This window comes from Cryptotermes secundus, unplaced genomic scaffold, assembly GCF_002891405.2.
Source record: "Cryptotermes secundus unplaced genomic scaffold, Csec_1.0 scaffold314, whole genome shotgun sequence".
Lineage (NCBI taxonomy): Eukaryota > Metazoa > Arthropoda > Insecta > Blattodea > Kalotermitidae > Cryptotermes > Cryptotermes secundus.
Window position 1 is genome coordinate 800,223 of NW_019718273.1, and position 19,742 is coordinate 819,964.

Below are 19,742 nucleotides of genomic sequence, written 5' to 3' on the forward strand. Positions count from 1 at the left end.
CTGTACAATTTTAAGAGAAATTAATATCACAGAGGAACCACGGATACATTATGCATTTTCTTTTATATATCCTTCTGAAAGGCTAGAGCAAATTTTCAGTAAGGGTGGAGGACACATTCAGCGTGTTCACGGGCACTAGCGCGCCTGCGTAAATGCTACTAGCGATTCTCGTAAATTATACGTAATGCTCAGGTTTCTGAATATTTTAATATCGATTTTATAACAAAAATATATATTATTTTCTTAGCTAAACCCTTAAACAAATGGCAGACCTCTTTTGTGTTCTGCCCTTAATTCGAATTGATGTCACTATGCTGCTAGCCCCAAAAAACACTTGAACCAAATTTTGGACTCCTTTTACCCGTTGAAATTAATTCACTTGTCTTGGAGTGATTTATAATTTTCAAGATTCTAACACGCAACTGCAAACAATAGACATGACAAAGTAAAAGAAATCACAGCTGTTCAAATGTATTTGCATGACCCAGAGCTGTAACTACATTTGTCATACCTTAATAATGTAAAGCTATCCCTGTAACAGGTCGCAAAGGCCCATAGGTTTATGAGATGTCGAGGCTCCCATATTTTCTAGACAATAGGCTCACAGGCCGCGCTTTACCCTTCAGGAAGATTCCTGGTAAACATTTGTCAGAGGGGAGGAATTTATATATACGTATGTTTTACATTTCTCTTTATTCACATACTTTGGATAATCACCTAACAGTTGTGTATAACATTTGCCTATACACACACATGCATACAGACATATACATTATCACGTGGTAAGTGTGACTATAGACGAGGTTTGGATTTGTAACTGCATTTATTGGACACTTACACTCGTAATAACTACAAATAACTAGGACAGTCTCACTGAGTTTCACTCCAAACATCACTGTAACTACAGCACACATAAAACCTTCTGTCTTCCCTAGCCGTTACTTGGTAGCGGCTTCCAACGACGGACGTTCCCTTGCCTATGGGTTTTCCAATTGTCCCCGGCCTCAATTACTACCTTCTAACTTCTCACAGTTTTAACTCTCAACTGACTACTAGTTCTCGTTATATAGCCCCGGCACGGACAGCACAGATAACGTCTCTTTCATTGTTGCGTGTCTCTCCTTGCCGGAGAAAAAAAGTGTCAATAGAACGGTCCCCTAAGAATGGCTGTTGTACTGTCGCCTGTTTACGCAGCTGTTGTTTGGCAATAGGTCTACATGTCACATTACATTTCTATTTATGACAATTAGAATATTGCTGAGTTTTGATATCTATTGCGAGGGGGGGGGATAGGATGTTATATGAGGTTTGCCAACCTTACGGAAGAAACCTGCGTTACAAGTGTTGTCATGTGTATAAATAACTAGCGGGATTTGGATTGGTAATTCGATTTATTGAACACTTGCAGATCATAACTACAAGTAACTATAGCACTATCGCTAATTTACACACTTTACATTTCACAACAGCACGCACGAACTCTTTTCAGATTGCTGTGTCTTCACCAGCCGTTGCCTGTAACGGCTTTCAACGGCGGACTTGCCTCTTCCTCTGGATTCCCGAACTATCCCCTTGCCTCAATTACAAGCTTCTGACAACAGTTCACAAGGACTGAACAGCAGCAATCCTCTAACTTATCACTCACCAACCAACTCACTCCACTTCACTCAGCTGCACTAACTAAAATGAACTCGGTCGGTCGAGTGATATAGATTCGGAGCGGACCACATAGAAAACACCGCTTCCAACAGTACTTCCATTGCAGTAGTAGTAGTAGGCTGTTCCGATCTGGCAAGATGTGCCGTATATTAGTGTGATGAGGAGGAGTACGGGAGGGTGTGGTCAGATACAGTTACAGTTGCTTTGTACTGCACATGACAGTATAACGAACTTGTTGCGACTTGCTCATGTCCCTTCACAACATGTCACGTTCTGCAGGAAACCCACTCACACCCTGAAGCATGGCATTAATGGATGACCCCAAAATATAGGAATAGCTGTTATAACTTGTCAGATCGAGAGGCAATGCATTCTCAGACGGCCGTTCTGCTACTCCTCGGAGCAAAAAGCAGCAATGTCCACTACTACCGTTAATCCCATATGAACTCTCTGGTCTTCAACTTTCGGTCACTTGCTTTCCTCGCCCTCCCTCAGTCTTACTGTTATCTCGTGACGGGACAGGGCGCATGACGGGGGCGGTAACTAGGGGTTCAGGAGACTTAGGGTGTGGATGGCTCGCTTCAGTCCTGACACAATAGTCAAACAGTACACTATGAGTTTGGTTTCCCATCCACCACGCGACAATATCAAGATTTAAAATTAAATCCTTTTGAAATTCAACACTGCACTACAGGGACAAGTTGCAGCGTAGTCGGTTGAGGCACTCCGTATTGCTGCATAATATTTGTTGCTAAAATTAACAAAATTAGCATACTGATTACGTTTGAAATAATTACAGATCTAGTAACGTATAGATGATGCTTCCTTTCATAGGCTCGTCAGCAAATATAATATAATTTAGATCTGTATCTGACCGAAACATGTAAAGGTGTATTTATATATTTTATATGCCTTATTAAACTAACTGACCGCCTCTGTGGTCTAGTGGTCAGAGGTCCTGGCTACAGATCTAGAGGTTCCGGGTTCGGTTTCCGGCGCTACTAGAATTACTGAGAAGCAATGGATCTGGAACGGGGTCCACTCAGCCTCGTGAGGATAACTGAGGAGCTACTTGAATGGAAAAGTAGCGGCTCCGGTCTAGAAAACCGAGATTAACGACCGTGGGGATTTGTTGCGCTGACCACGCGACACCCTCTATCCGCTAAAGTTGGCACTAACTTCGCCAACAAGCGGCGGTCGCTCGGTCGGCATAGTTCGCTTGTTGACTAAAGCCAAGGAGATTTTTTTTAAACTGATTACGATTGAAGGAATTAATATTCACTTTAATTTTATATCAAAAGTAATTTTATAAGTATTGACGATCGCACAGTTCTTGAACAGTGTCTTATTTATACATATTTAATAGCCCAATTTTTCAATAGTCTTCATAGGTCACACAGTCTACTAATTTTCCAATTTCATTAGGATAAAATGTACTTGTGCTTTAAGACATTCTTGCACTACTTGTTTCCGTGATTAATGATTTTTTTCAGACTCAGTTCCTTCAATGAAAATTCATTCTTCGTTTATCCCAGATAAATTGAGAGCTTGTCCTGTAACACACGTTACAGTAGGCAGCCTGTTAGAACCATCCACATCAACATTAATCTGTCCTGTGTGTAGTTTATAGCATTCACAAACTCTCACTACTTCTGTATACTCTTGCCACAAGAATTTAATCATCTTTGTTTTTCTAGATTCTAAAGGGTTCTGACGATGGTGTATAACACTCGGAATTTCTATGTTTTTGGATTTTGTCCATCGCCCAGTATTCTAAAAAACTAGAGAAATACTGGACCCAGTGACTGAAATTAACTCTTTCGAAGGGACCCAACAGAGTAGGTATCTCCCCCATTACTCACCTGAGGACGGAAACAGACCCAACTTCCGAAACGTTGTGTTCTCTGGTGTTTTTTTTTTTTTTTTTTTTTTTTTTTTTTTTTTTTTTTTAGAATACCAGATGATGGATAAAGTTCAAAATCCCAGAGCTCCTGAGTATTTGCTTCGAGAAGTTATGGAGAAGTATGAAAATTTCCAAGGCGAGATCCGAACTTTGTATCTATTGCTGAACATTGAGATTTGTCCCTCTTAAGATTGACTCATTTCTACTAATCACAAAACACAGCTTTCATATTCGAGAATATTGCAAAAGCGAATTTCAGCGTCCAGTACGACTCCGGCGCAGCGAACTGGGACGACAACGTGGAGATGAAGTCAGGAATCCAACACCAGTTTACATCCCCAGTAAAGCATCTGATGTTTTACCCCGTTCAGACCTTGCGGGTCGAACGAAACCCTTAATGGCTGATTCAATTAGACAGGGTGGCAGCCGCTGCTGACGAACCATACGTCCGTCTGTCCGTCCGATGAAGTCTCATGGGTATCGGAAAGCGAGTGCCGCGGGCGAGGGTTGCAAGCAAGAGCTCGCAGAGACAGCACCACACCTTGTTATATTTCCCATTACCGCGAGCACAGCTCCCCGGATCTGGTTGCACAGCGGACTGACTACCACCCGGGGGTTGTATGATGTTATTGCTGCAGCTTTCGGTTTGTTTCGCTTCTTTGTTTTCCCTTCTTCAAACAAGGGGATGAACTACCCTTTCCTTCCCAGCTTATTGTGTCTTACAACTAAACTAATCATGACGTCACAGAGCGTACGGACATATTGGCACATGGTGTACACTTATTGGCTGTCAGTCTCTCGCAAGTTAAGTGGAATTGTTAGTAGGCAGAACGGACACATGCGATACTGAGGCACAATTAAAGGCTGCACCTCACTGAACTGCATCAAGAACAAGGAACGAACTGGAAAGCGTAGAGGCAACTCTGGAGTCGTATTCGGGAGGTACTCGGTTCGAATCTCATCTAGAGACTGAGGATTTTCTTGGGTTTGTTCAGTCTATTCACGGGGCATGCTGGGATAATATTTCGATTATTGAGTCACAGAAATTGTTCTGTTCTCCACAGCGTTCAGACCAGTTTTGCAGCCGACCCAGCCACTACTCGGTTGGTTCCAGGGGACCTTTCCTCGGCGTTAAAGAGGACAGTGTAAGAAGCTGACTATTCTCCCCCTTAGTGCTAAGGTTAATATAACAGGCTATATTTTCACTCCCCCATACGTCTTCATACTACACGGTATTTCATAAGTGTGCCTTCTGAAATGACTGTAAACTGATGGAATAATATGAATTAATTCAACTCTGTAGCCGGATCGAGCTACGTTAACAAACTGTTTTATAACATAAACAGCCATTCAACACTATGGTGAAGCTAAATTTAAACCTATCCCTTTAACAGGCCTTGGAGGCCCATACGGTTTTGAGACGTCGAGGTTCCCGTATTTTCTAGACAAACGACTCACAAATATGTGTGAGATTGTCAGCCTTACGTGTCGGTCGGCCTTTGTCTTGGTACTCATTTCTGTTATAGGCTGAGTAGACCCAAAGGCATAGTGTGGCTGGAAGGATTAGGTCAATTGCAGAATTTAGTGACCGACTTGTCGCATAGTACCCCAACCGACTACGCTACCGCGTGCCACATTGAACACTATGACAAATACAGCTTGTTCTTTTAAATACTCCTTCAACTAATAGTGGCATGGAAGTATCCATTACGCTCAAAATTGCCCATGGATCTGCCTGGAATACTTCATGCGCCTGAAAGATTTTTCCGCTCACAGTTTAGGGACGAATGCACTTGACGAGGGAGGGGTAAATTTTCGTGCCTCTTTGGTTTGCTGTCCTACATCCATAGAGAGGAGCAGGTCAGATATCTTCATAGCCTATAGAAGAACCAATTAATTGAGAGTTTTGGATTGCGTCAGCGATGTTCGGAATTAAAATAAATACAAGAAGTTCTGCGAAGATCTAATCCTTTGATTTCCTTTGCTACAACACGGACCGCATAAAGAACGGCGCGTCCAACAATTCCATTGTTGCGTGTATGCTTTGCCGCCGGAACGTATTTACCAAGCTGTTGCCTAGCAAAATTAGGGGGAGACACAGATACACATAGTGATGGGAGGAATTTATGATGTAAGCCAGTGAGATGGGTTCAGATGCCATGATAAACGCGTACATACCAACTTTCATAAAGATTGGTTCAGGTACTTAAAAGTTTATAAAAGGGATACACAGTCAGCAAGGTGATCTCATAAGCCTATTTCCCTTATTTTTTAATAAGAAAAGCAGACTAAAAATTGTAAACAGTTAAACAATTCGAACAAATTTAGTTTCGTTTTCCCAAAGACCCTCAACTTTCCAAGTAACAATGAAACACAGAAAATTCGACCTCCCTCTTACATTCTTCATCAGGTGTATTGAATTCCAGTCTGGCATTCATAATTTAACCAAAATGGCGACGCCCTCCCACTGTGAGTTGTCCATCCTAGGAGCACTGGACACTGAATAACTCATTGTGATATGTTCTGTCAAACAATTGTATATAGTGGCAGATTTAGTTCCACGTCGGTTATCGGCCTTTGATGCCTGCCTCAAATCTGATAATAAAAATGCAGCTAGTCTTGCAGGATAGACTCTGAAGCAAGATAACAACGTACACAGGTTATACAGACCGCGTTTCCGAAGATTATTATCAGCTCTTCTGATAGGGCTAGGGGTTAGATTTCCTGGCTACAGATTCAGAGGTCTCATCTGCCTTTGTAGACTTGACGTGTGAACTGAAGGCTTTATGTTTGCTGTAGCACAGTGACACTGCGAGCGTGTGATCAAGTGACACTTTATAGTTCCTGTGTAAAATCCGTTGACAGGAAACGGATAGTGAAGACTAGTGGAAAGAGCCTAAGGAGATTAATGTGGACCGTTTTGTAGTGTGAAAATCAGTAACAGTGTTATAATTACTTGTACTTACGACCTGTAAGTGGCCAATAAATCCAATTACCTATCAGAACCCCGCCTTTAGTCACTAATACAAGTGACAATATAATAAATACGAAACGTAGAGTAAGTCATATCTCTAAATGAGATTAATTCGAAAACTTGTTACTAGCATAATACAAAATTAAAAAGGTATAGTTGTCCATGTGTTTAACTAAGTAAGCCTCACGCCATGAAAGCGTACGGGGGAGTGCATGTGTAGACCCACGTTTTCTTGACCTCGGCATTAGTTGGGAGGTCAATGGTCAGCTTCACGACCCGGCCGCTTTACTCCCAAGGAAATTTCTCCCGGTACGCATTGGATAGGAGTCTGGGTGAGCCCCAGAACCGGTCTGGACGACATGGAGAAGTGAAAATTCTTACCCCAACCGAGACTCGAACTCCGACCTCTTGGTTTTCCAGCCCGTAGCCAGTCTATATACCGACTGTGCTATCACGGTTCTTATATAATATTCAATTGTTAATTAAATACTGACAGAAGATTATAGTCTTCTGGGAATGATTCCGTGTAATCTGAAAGATCCTTACCGACGTTTCGGTTCTACGTGCTACCTATATGTTCAGGAATGTACGGGAGTACACGACATCATATCCTGTGAGACCTTCATATTCATCGCCCTGGGAATCTCAGATCTGCCAGTTTTTTCTTACATAAAATATCTTCTTAGAAACTGAGAAGTAAAGCTATAAACTATTAATTTTCAATAGATCAAACGTGCGAACAGAAGACGTTAAGTCGCATCGCCACAACAAAGACAGCAATTACGAATCTACCGACATGACTTAACTCATTTTAATGTCAGCTGTCGGTGGTTCTTAGAAACACTGATGGATGCAACATGCAGAGCGGCTGTTCGTCTTCGCGCATTGCTCCACTGTTAATGATAATCCAAAGAGCGAATACATTTTAAATAACCGCACAAGCTTCTGAGAAACAAAACACATTATCATTAACATTTTTTTCGTGAGCTTCAGGAATAGCTGAGATGTAAACAAACAGTGTTGACCTCTTTGCCATGATGATCTCTGAACAGCGACATGGGTCAGGTATGACATGACCTGGTCATGAAGCCCAGAATCTGGTGAATGACATCGGCCAATGTGTCTCCCTGTCTACTGCAACCCGTACCACTGGCTACTGCTTTATCGTGTATCAACAAAATTACTTCATGACGAAACAAAACGAGTCTGCCGTTGTCAGTTTCCGTCCCAGAAACTGCTCTCGTGTTTCGCCTGTTTAGAAGGAGGCAGGCCTGTGTTTGTCAACAGTTCGTGTATATCCTTGTGCTCTGACAGGAAAAGACAAGTGATCCTCTTACAACTCTTGAGCAGACTGTACTGTGAAATGTTACACTTCTAGACAGATACACACAAATCATCATCCTCATCATCTGTTCGTGTTACATTTGCGATAAGATGAATATTTTGTTCTGTTCAGGATTTCATGGATAATTAAATTCACCAGAGATCTTAAGACGCCAGCAGTTGTTAAACTAATAAATTATCCGTGTCTTACGGAGACCGAAGATTCATTACGACACCTTCAAGAGGCTTCCATTGGATTCTGCCCTCAACCAGATGAATCCAGATCTACACCATCAAACATTGTTTAAGATATATTTTATTGTTTTCTCCCACATACCCCTAGGGATCTTCAAGTGAGCTTTCCTTTTCAGATTTTCCGGCTCAAATTGTGTTGTCCATCTTCTTCGTTGGTGCTAGATGCCATGTCCATCTCATTTTCTTTGATTTCATCACGGTAACATTAATGAATCTTCTCATTACAAAATTTAGCTTAGTAGGTTGAAGTACTATGCTAGAAGCCGGAAGGTCGCAGGTTAGAATCTCCATGAGGTCACTGGACTGTCAATTTACCCTCACCCTTCCAGCCGCACTATGGACCTGGGTTCGACTAAGCCTCTAACAGAAATGAGTACCAGGAATCTTCCTGGGGGCAGAGGGCAACCGGAGCCTAAGGCTGACAATCTGAATGCCAGCTGTGAGCCAGTTGTCTGGAATATATGGGATCCTCGACGTCTCGCAACCCTATGGGTCCTCATGGTCTGTTATAGGGATAGCATTTTTTTTTTCCTTGGCACTACAGCCCCAGTGGGCCTAGGCCTACCTCCATGAACTCCGTTCACTTCGGTTTTTCTAGATCTTACACATTCGGTAGGACTCCTTGGGCGAGTGATCAGCTCGTCGCAAGGTCTCTACCTGTAGACAAACACAGAAAAACGCACACAAACATCCATGCCTTGAGTGGGATTCGAACCCACGATCTCGGCTTCCGAGCGAGCGAAGACAGTGCATGCCTTAGACCGCTCGGCTACCGTGACCAGCAGGGATAGCATTACCTTTTCTTTTATTCCTTGTAGATGACTAAATATCGTGTGCCGTTAATTAATAGCCTTTGATAATGCCGTTTTTGGTAAAGAATCAGGCGAGAAACGGATTATTCTCCCACTGTCAAAGCCAGTATACCGTCTCAATAACGAAAACTATGGTCACTCACTCAGTACAGAGACGAACTGGGAGGCAGGGATTAGATTCCCGGCACAGGCAAGGGTTTCTTCTCTTCTCCACAGCGTCCAGGCCGTCTCTGGGGCTCACCCATCCTCTTATCCACTGTGCACAGGGAAATTTTTCCCAGGGATAATTTCGTCGGAGCGTGAAACTGAGCACTCACCTCCATCCAGTGACGAGGTCAAGAATGGTGGAGCTGTAGTCCAACCCCCACTGGTTGCAATGGCGTAGTACTTAATTAATTAAGCATATGGAGAGCTTTACCTCTACGTAAACATAAACAGCTATTTCATCAATAAATTATTAGACTTCTGACAGGGGCTATTGATGGCATGACTGGGCGCACCGAGGGATGAAAGGCCTGAGAGTCTAAACCATACCTAAACTCATTACGTATTACGAATTAACCGGATTGCAATTAAGTATTTCACTTAACGATTTATCGTTAATTAATTTCATGAAGCTGAAACCTTCTGAGAAGCCGCCAGTTGTGTAGCTACTCAAGAAATTCCCACCATATTATGAAACCCGAAGATTCATTACCGTGTTCACAAGAGCCCTCCATTGATTCCTATCCTAAGCCAGTTCAATCCAGTCAGTATCATCCAATTCTATATTTTTAAGAATAGATTTCAATATTAGCCATCAACCTATGTCTTGGTCTTCTTAGTGGTCTCTTTCCTTCTGGCTTTCCCCATCAATATTCCATATTGATTCCAATAATCCTCTTCTACCTCATTCGTGCTACATGTCATGCCCCTCTCATCCTCCTAACGTTTTATGCATACATGAATGTATTGTTTTCGAAGTAACAGTATGAACTGCCTTCCTCCTGTTGAAAGGGGCAGCGGTCGGTACGCTCTGGCTCCTGACTTCAAGTCATATTCCTGCCAGTTCATCAGTAACCGAAGCCAAGTTCACCCTCCTTTCCTCCCTCTTGCTTATATGGATGCTGGTGGGGGGTGACTTCGGGTTGACCAAAACAAGAAATTCAAGAAGGGGCGGTAAGGGCAGAATCTGAATGCTAACTAGAGTGACCACACCGGCTGTTCCAGTTGCACCCAATTCTAATTTACATCAAAGTACTCACTTGAATCACTAGACGGAGGTCGCTTATCGGGATACAACCCTCCCCCTTTATAGGAGAAATCAGATTATTCTTGTAAGATTTGAGGCTTTCACGGCGGTGACTATGAAGAAAGCAGTCTTCTGGGATTTGGCACCGTGTATATGTGGAGTTAACCGACGTTTCGGAGGAACATATCGCCTCCATCTTCAGGGTAGAAGGAAAAATATAAGAAATCCGCAAGCTAAGAGACCGTGAGAACCGGTAAAAGCAGACTGCTTTTACTGGTTCTCACGGTCTCTTAGCTTGCGGATTTCTTATATTTTTCCTTCTACCCTGAAGATGGAGGCGATATGTTCCTCCGAAACGTCGGTTAACTCCACATATACACGGTGCCAAATCCCAGAAGACTGCTTTCTTCAGATTATTCTTGTTCGTCCATTTCAGTATTTAATTATGAATGGATTAAAAATATAGTAAATGTTTGTGTCTATTTGTAGAGAGACAATTTCTTAATGTTATTAACAAAGTTCATCATGATTTAGCGCAATCCAAACGAGAACACTGACGTCCACGTCCAGCGGAGTAAAACCCGCGCGTTGTCGGAACGTCTTGAGCCTTGTAGGAAGCCCAAGTTTTTAGCCTAACAACATATACAAATATGAACATTGAGTTCAAGAAAATTTACGATATTATTTTGTACAGATCCTTTGGTAGAAAACGAGACAACAGCCGTTGCTATGTAACAGCGCGATAAACATGCCTCTACAACAACAGAGTTACTTTTGGAAACGGTGTTTTCTATGTGGTCCGTGCCGAGGAGTTGTCTTGAAAAAAATTGGGGGGACTCAGTCCGTTGAGTTGAGTTCTGCAAGGGAAGCTGAGAAGAACGGCACAGTTTATTTGTGGAATATTAACCAGCGGACAACAGTATGACCACAGAAAACGAGGAGTCTCCTTTGTTAAGATTAGTTATCAGGAAACGACTAATGAAAGCAGACTGAGAAGATTTAGCGCGTAGTGATTTGAATCGTGGAGATTAGCGATAGAGTTGTAATTACTTGTAGTTGCGAGTGCTGTGTATATCTATCTGTCTGTCTGTCTGTTCCTGTTGCCTCCGTTTGGAACATAGGGCATCCGAGAAACATTTCCTTTCACTTCAGTTTCTTAGTCTTAGTCTATCTTAGTCGATAGGACTCCTTGGACGAGTGATCAGTCTGACTCAAAGCCGTTATAGGACAACAAAAACACAGAATAAAAGTAGACAAATATCCATGCCTTCAGTGTGATTCGAACCCACGATCCCAGTGTTCGAGCAAGCTAAGACAGTTCATGTTTTAGACCGCGCAGCCACTGCGGTAGTCGTGAGTATAATAAATCCATTCACCAACAGGTACCCCGTCTATAGTCGCGCCTAAATCGTGACATGCCTACCAGTCTTCTGGGCTGAGGTTGCGTAGCCTTCTGGATGTATACAAATATTTAGGAGGAATATACCGCTTCTGTCTTCAGGGTCTAAATATGTACACTACTGCCACTAGCACTGGCTGCATTACGAACAAGTCCTTCAGGTTGTCATGCAGTCCCTGAAGACGGAAGTAGCCTTTTACTCCGAAACTTTATTATCCATGTACAAGACCATATGTTAAAACCCAAACACCAGAAAAGGAAGAATTGCTCTCATGAAAGCCTCATAACGTACGGTGTAATCATGACCGTGTGCTACATTTGTTTTCTCGAGGCAGTCCTTTCTAATCTCGCCAGGGACAGAGAAATCCTGATGGAAATCTATGTAGATACATTCCATTCCACTATAATATTCACTGAGCATGCGCACGAAATCCCACAGCGAGCATATAGGTCAATCTGCATACCAGCAGTCGAAAATGAAACGTCATGAATTGTATGTTACGCAACTACATTTTTAACCGAATTGTGACGAATATGGCCGCTGCTAAACAACAGTTCGATAAACACATACCAGAGGTTAAGTAGTCAGCAGTGGGACCTCCGTTGCTGGGTAGCAGGTCTCTAGGCACGTTTCATAGTGACGGACCAAACACGAGTTGTAACAGAGTGATACATGAACTGTTGGAGATGGCAGTTTTTATTCCGTTCGCCTGGAAGTTAGTTCAATCGCATTGGATTCTTCGTTCGTTATTAGTCACAGTGGAAGAGAAGACAGTTACAGTCCAGTAAGGAATGGAGCGAGTCTTAGACAGTCACTGATTGTGAGTTGTTGTAATTGGTTGTAACTGTGAAGAGGTGCCCATAAATCTAATCATCCAATCCAAAATCCGTTATAATTTGTCATGGAACCCAGGACACGTGAAAATATTAAATGTTATTAATATATGAAGTTTAACAGCCTAAATATAATCTTAATTATTAAAGGAGAAAATCCCTATACAGAGCCATATGTATAACAAGCATGCAAAGTATTTTCCTGTAGTCTTTTAGAATTTTCTGTTGATGGTCAGTGCTGGCCGAAACATGTAAAGGTGTTCAAAGAGTTACTGGGTTTTCGTACTTTGTCCATCGTCCAGTATTCTAGAAAATAGAAAACACGTTTCGAAAACTGGACCTATTTCCGTCCTCAGCTGAAGGGGAATACACCTACTTTGTTGGGTCCTTTAGAAAGAGCTAACCTCAGTCACTGGACAGTCCATGTTAATATAACCACGTACAGCTATATAAATATCTGATACCAGGCTTTGACGGAGGAACGCGGTAGCGTAGTAGGTTGAGGCACTATGCTACAAGCCGGATCGAATCCCGATGAGGCGGATATTTTCAAATTACCTAATTCTTCCAGACGCACTATGGCCCTCGTGTAACAGAATTGAGTACCAGGAATATTCTCGGAGGTAAAGGGCGGCCGGCGCGTAAGGCTGACAACCTTGACGCCATCTATGAGCCAATTGTCTGGTAAATGTGGGATCCTCAACATCTCACAACCCTATGGACCTCCACAGCCTGTTGCAGGGATACAGTATTAGAAAACCAGATCGATTTGCAAAGATATCTCGTAATGCTTTCATAACAGTCATCAGGTATGTGTTTATTTTTCAAATAGTCTTACAATGTCCAGTCTGGCAGTGACAGGCACCATATGAGGACTTGAAACCAAAGCCTTGAATTTCAGACATGCTTTTGACACAACAGGCAGGAATTCCTAAGGGTTATTTTATTACTAAGGTGCTCAGGTAGTTACAGCAGTAGAACTCTGCATTAATGAGTCATATTTTCTTGGATATATAATGTACGGCCGAAATATTAAAAAAAAAAAAGTAAAGCTATCCTTGTAACAGGCCGTGAAGGCCCATAGGGTTGTAAGACGTTGAGGGTCCCACATTATCTAGACAATCGGCTCAAAGTTGGCGGTAAGGCTGTCAGCCTTACGCGCCGGCCGCGCTTTACTCCCGAGGAAAATTATTTAATAAATTCCTGGTACTCATTTCTGTTAGAGGCTGACTCGGCCCCAGGGCCACAGTGCGGCCAGAAGGATTAGGTCAATTGAAAAAAATCCAATGACCTCATCGGGACTTGAACCCGCGAACTTCCGGCTTGTAACATAGTGCCTCAACCAACTAAAAAAAATATATAAATGATGTTATATATTGTGTTGCTTTCAGAGACCTGCCCATAATTAAGTAGAATAGAAGTTTACGTTTTATGTCGTATTAAAAATGTGTCTTGAATGGGGATGGGATTGGGTTCGACAGGCTCATGTAGTGTTCACATGAATTACTTTTATCTTCTCAAGATGAAATTTGCTACACGGAAATATGATCAGCCATTTTACAGTTACTATTTCTGGGCAGCTTTCTGAAGATGTGGAGTTCTGAGCATCTAAATTTCTACACAACGAAAGTGCTGCAGTATTTATGCTGACCGGAAGTGCTCTTTATGTTGGTGAAAAACTTGTTTATAATTAATATCATTCCCTTATAGCACCCCGAAATCGTGACCTTTGAGCCCCAAAGTAACTATGCCGACACCTACAATGCTAGTAGCGCTCACGAGATCAATGAATTAATTAGCAATTCCGTTCTACTTTTTACCATGTTAGGTGGGTCCCTTCTCACAACGGCATGGCGCGTTCTCAGGTGGCGGATGGTGGAGACGGCCTCCACATATGGAGGGTAGCTGCGAATATATTGAATAAGCAGTAGCGGACAGCCGACAAGGGGTGGTCCTCCAGCTGGGGGGGTTGGGCGTGGGGCTAAAAACTCCTCAACGTAAAAAACTTAGTACGAAAAATCATGAGAAGCCTCTGACCTGGACGGATTCTGTGGATAAACGACCTAAGCTAAAAAAAATGGATATGAAATTTGGTACTTGGAAATCCGAAGTATGTATAGGACAGGTTGGCTCAGGACAGTGGTAGAAGAAATCTTAAAATATAAGTTAGATTTAGAGGGAGTACAGGAGGTCAGATGGGACGGAGGTGGCATCGCACCAGCAGGAGACTATACTTTTTCTATGGAAAAGGGAATGAAAATCATGAATCAGGTACAGGTTTTTTCGTACGTAAGAGAATCATATCAAAAGTTAAGAGGGTAGACGATATCATACATACTACGTAATACTAAGAGGCCGCTGGTGTGATATCGTCATTTTGAATTTTCATGCCCCAACAGAAGATAAACTGATTATGCTATCAATGAATTCTATGTTTGCCTAAATTTCTTTCCGAGAAAGTCAGTGAAACAACCGTTGCTGCTCGTATTCGGAGATTTTCGGTTCCGGGCAGGTTTGACACTGTTCAAGTCGAGATTCGAACTGGTGACCTCCTGAATACAAGTTACAAGCTTTACCGACTCAGCTGTCTTGTTGGGTATGAAGCGGTATTTATAAATACTCAAAAGAGAAGAATTTAGTAGTAGTAATAGTAGTAGTTGAGTAGTATTAGTAGTAACTTATATGCATAACGACACTTTTTTTATTTGAAATAATGGACTCAGTTGCACTCTTCTGTTCCGCATTTTGTTAATGGTGCCCATTCCTTCCGAATTCCGCTACTTGGTTAAGGGGTCCTTGTGATGAATTAATCATCATATCATGACGATGTATGGACGAAAGTATCTATCTATCCATCTACGGCTCTACAGCCCTTTGTTGTCCCTTGGCGAGTTTTTCAGTTTTTTAATCCTGCGCAGAGTCATCAGGACTCCTTGGATGGGGGATCAGCCTGTCGCAAGGCCGCTGCTTACATACAGAACAACACAAACAGAATAAACGCACACAGATATCCATGTCTCGAGTAGGATTCGAACCCACGCTCCCAGAGTTCGAGCGAGCGAAGACAGTACATGCCTCAGACCGCGCGACCACTGTGATGGGCAGGAATGCAGATACAGTTGCATATGTTCTCAATCACAGCATAAAATGTTAGAGAGAGTTCAGATTTCACTTCACTTCTGCTTTACCCTCGGAGAAATATTCCCCTCCCCTCCGCAGATGTTCAGTAATATGAGTGAACCCCGGAGGAGGTAGGAATGTGATGGCCCGTCCTAAGAATCGAACTCCTGCCAGGAATTCTGCTGTTTCGTGCTAAAATATTTCACTCATCTATATTCATGCAAAAAAAAAATGCCGTGTTTCTTTTCCGATCTTGTGTTATAGTAATTTACAAGCAGCTCTTACCTGGAGGATGTACCCCCGGGCGTAGTCCTCGTGTGTCCAGCCGAAGCCGTGCAGGACTTGAAGGACCTCCTCGCGCTGCAGTACAGAGAACAGCCTGTCCAGAAGAATCTTGAGCCTGATGGGTAGCGCCTGACAGCCGTACAGAACCAGACTGGCGATGTCGAAAGCAACATTGGGCTGGACGGGCTCCACAGGGCTCTGTCCGTACACATGCCGGAACCCCAGCTTGTCCAGCGCTGCAACACACAAAACAGAACTTGTAGAGGCCACTACCTGCCCCCACCACAAAGGTGACATCGCTGTAGCACTGGAGCAGCTGCAGTGGCTTTCAAACCTTGTATATAATGCCGTGTAGTTCGTTGAAGGTAGCAGACTTTCGGAGGAACATGTCACCTCCATCTTCAGTGTCGAAAAATACGCCAAGCAAGAAGGGTGAATAAAACAGCACCTGCTTCACTGTGGTTTCTTGCTCTGCTTGCTACTTAATTTACTCTGGTTTCTTGTGTCTTATTATTCAGACCTGATGATGGAGGTGCTATTTTTCTCCGAAACAACGGTTGACTTTCACCGGACTACACAGTGTTATGTTGCAGGAGATAAAAGTTTTCATAACCACAGATGTGAGGACCTCAAATCCTAAAAGTTCTACGTCCTTACAAATCTTTCAAATTGAATATGAATATTATAAAAAATCTATAATATTTATGTCGCGTAAAGGTAATTAATAAAATATTAAATCGAGGCTAATTTGAAACCGATATAATGGATGTTCCGATACATAACCGGGGCAACGTGTTGGCAGAACCATGATGGGTGGTGTTACAATCGAATGTAATTCACTTTCAACTGACATTCCAGGTAGTACAGTCAGAGAATGACCACAAATGGGAAAGATTTTATGATGGTTTTTTACAGTAAATGTGAATATTACAGCTTCATAGCTTGTGCTCTTCGCTATGTACATATAACTGCAATGATTAAGTTGAGGATGATAAGAGAGCATGTAGCACGCATGGAGGAGAAGAGGAATACGCACGTAGAGGGTTTTGGTGTGAAGGACAGAAGGAAGAAGACTACTAGGAAGACATAGACATGAGTGAGAGGATAATGTTAAAACGGATCTTCGAGACATTATGTCAGGTTCGTATAGAGTGGTCCACGCTATGCAGCTTAGGCGCTGATTGGATAGATATCACCTTTCCGTTATTGCGTTGTACGAATCTGTTTCCACGTAGACCTGATTACTGAACCGTTGCGTAGCAGTGAATGTTTCCTAGGCTGCGATTGACGACTAGCATGTCGGAGGTAGTTGTTACTAACTGCGGCCAAACCAAAGGCCTCTGATTGGCTAGCGCTTGATTCAGTGTCAGTGGGTCCCACAATGTGAAGACGGTGGTTAAATTCGAAAGCGATATTCATATTTTTTTATTGCTAGTGGGGTGGGACTGAGTCCCTTGTACTGCGGCCACTTCTGGCCTATTGTACGAGCACCAGATGATAGGTGAGGGTGATTGTGGAGCAATTGGTGGAATGAAGATTGGCAAGGGAAACCGAAGTACTCGGAGGGAACCTGACCCAGCGCCACTTTGTCCACCACAAATCCCACTTTACCAGACCCGGTATGGAACCCGGCCCCCCGCGGTGGGAAGCCAGCGACTAACTGCTTGAGCTATGGCACGGCCGATATTAATATTTACTCTAAAGAGGTCTTAAATGAGACTACAAGAAGAACTAGTAGTGTAAGATGCCGAGGGACAACTACAGACAGTCATGCAGATTTCAAGGAAGTAACATAGGTACTATGCGTTCAAAAGTGAAACTGACGAAGACGGATTATTCCATAAATGCCGTATGATAGGATGATGTCCATAATATGACACACACGCTGTTCGTTGTCAGAGACCAATGAACTTGTCTGATATCACTGAATTCTTACACCATCAAACTAGGAAAAAAAAAACAAGTGGTGGGAGAAGAGAGAAGCCAGCGATGGCAACCAGTCACTTTATACGCCTTCAAGTTGTCAAATTTGATTCAATTAGCCGTTATTATTTTGACATCCCGTTTCCTGTGTGTTTTTTTATTGTATTTAACTTGTCTGATCACAATATAGGCCAATAATTATCCTCTTGTGTATTGTAGCGTGCATTCTGCAGTTTTAACCAGTTTAACTGAAAAGTTGAAAACAATTACAAGGGGAGGGGTAAATTTTGTACGGGGCGAGCTAGAAATGAAAGGGGTACGGTTGTGGGCTCTGTATTACAATTAGTCTCTCTCATTTTCCTGTCTCAATTCCTCTTGTCCCCTCTCTGTCTGTCTGGACATAAGGGGTGGGAGATACGTGTTGGAGATCTGTCTAACTGGCCCTTTAGTTTAGGGAATGACTGACGTCCTCAACCCCTTCGCGGCGTACCAACATGAAAATGACAATAATTGGTGATAATAGTAGCCAAGACAAGACAGCGCTGCTCCCACTTATTTAGTTACAGGCTAATCAGTCAGTCAATCCATGGACTGAGGTGTGCTACGTCTGACAGAGAGCAAGTGTAACTGAGAGCCCCTTTAACTTATTATTATTACTGAAAAGCAAGTGCAGTTGGAGAAGATAAAACTGTTGTGTGATTGTAAACGGCGGGCGTATCCTGTCTCTAACTTAAGTGTGCATGCAAGTGCGCTCAAACTGTCAGTTAAGTTGCGATGCGAGTGACTGGCAAGAGGGCGAAGCACTGACGAAAGTAGTGTTAAACTAAAAGAAGAGTTGAAAGTTGTGTCTCAAAGATTCATGCGTTCATAAATTCGTTATTTCTGTATTTTTATGATCCCTCCTTCTCCTCGACGATAATTTATTGCTGAAATAGATCTATCTATCGTCCAGGTAACACCCTGAAATATTAGCTGATGGGAAATATCGTAAACTTATCCCTGTGACAGGTTATGGAGGCCCACGGGGTTGTGAGACGTCGAGGCTCCCACATTTTCTAGACAATCCACACACAGTTGGCGCCGAGGTTGCCAGCCTTACTCCCCGGCCGGCCGACCGCCCTTTACCCCCATGAAGATTCCTCGTAATTTAGTGTCAAATAAGAGGAAATAATTATCGTGAAGATTAAACTGATATGGACTGGCTCTGGGGTCCAATGGGTATCGGGGGCTCTTTCCCGGGGATAAAAAGGGCCGAGGTGTGAAGCTGACAACTCACCTCAAGAAAACGTTCTATACATCCACTCCCCCATACGTCTTCATGATATAATGTTTAATTAGTTAAGCACACGGGACACGCGGTAGCGTAGTTGGTTGAGGCACTATGCTACAAGCCGGAAGGTCGCGGGTTCAAGTCCCGATGAGGTCATTGGATTTTTTTCAATTGACCTAATCCTTCCATCCGCACTGTGGTTCTGGGGCCGACTCAACCTCTAACAGAAATGAGTACCAAGAATTAATTAAATAATTTTCCTGGGGATTAAAGCTCGGCCGGCGCGTAAGGCTGACGAACTTACCGCCATCTTTGAGCCGATTGTCTAGATAATGTTAGACCCTCAACGTCTCACAACCCTATGGGCCTTCAAGGCCTGTTACAGGGATAGCTTTACTTTTACTTTACCGGGGCCGGTCACAGTAAACGCTTGGTCGAAACATAAACTGTCATCGCTCGCTCCAAAGCCGGGATCATGGGCTTGAATCCCACTCAGGGCAGGGATGTTTGGTGTGTGTATGCGTTTATTCTGTGTTTGTGTTGTCCTTGTGTAGGTAGCGGCCTTATGAATGGCTGATCACCCGTCCAAGGCGTCCTAGGCCCTGTGAAAAATGATTACGGAACTGAATAAGAGACCAAGGCCCTGAAGGGGCTGGAAGAGCAATTGAAATTAAATATTAATGAATAATTATAAAATTATAATAATTAATTAAAAAACTCTACTATCGTGAGAGTGTAAGCAGTACGTTCTCTC

The 19,742-nt window shown here is 42.9% G+C and overlaps 1 protein-coding gene across 1 annotated transcript in view; it reads right to left on the reverse strand.

Moving 5' to 3' along the window:
• Positions 1-19,742, reverse strand: part of LOC111874249 (zinc finger protein basonuclin-2) — a gene marked incomplete at its 5' end in the record, with an annotated part of 469,906 nt that overhangs the window by 14,186 nt on the left and 435,978 nt on the right. Inside the window, 1 exon segment of the mRNA XM_023869631.2 lies at positions 15,796-16,031. Coding sequence (XP_023725399.2) covers positions 15,796-16,031 — 236 coding nt within the window.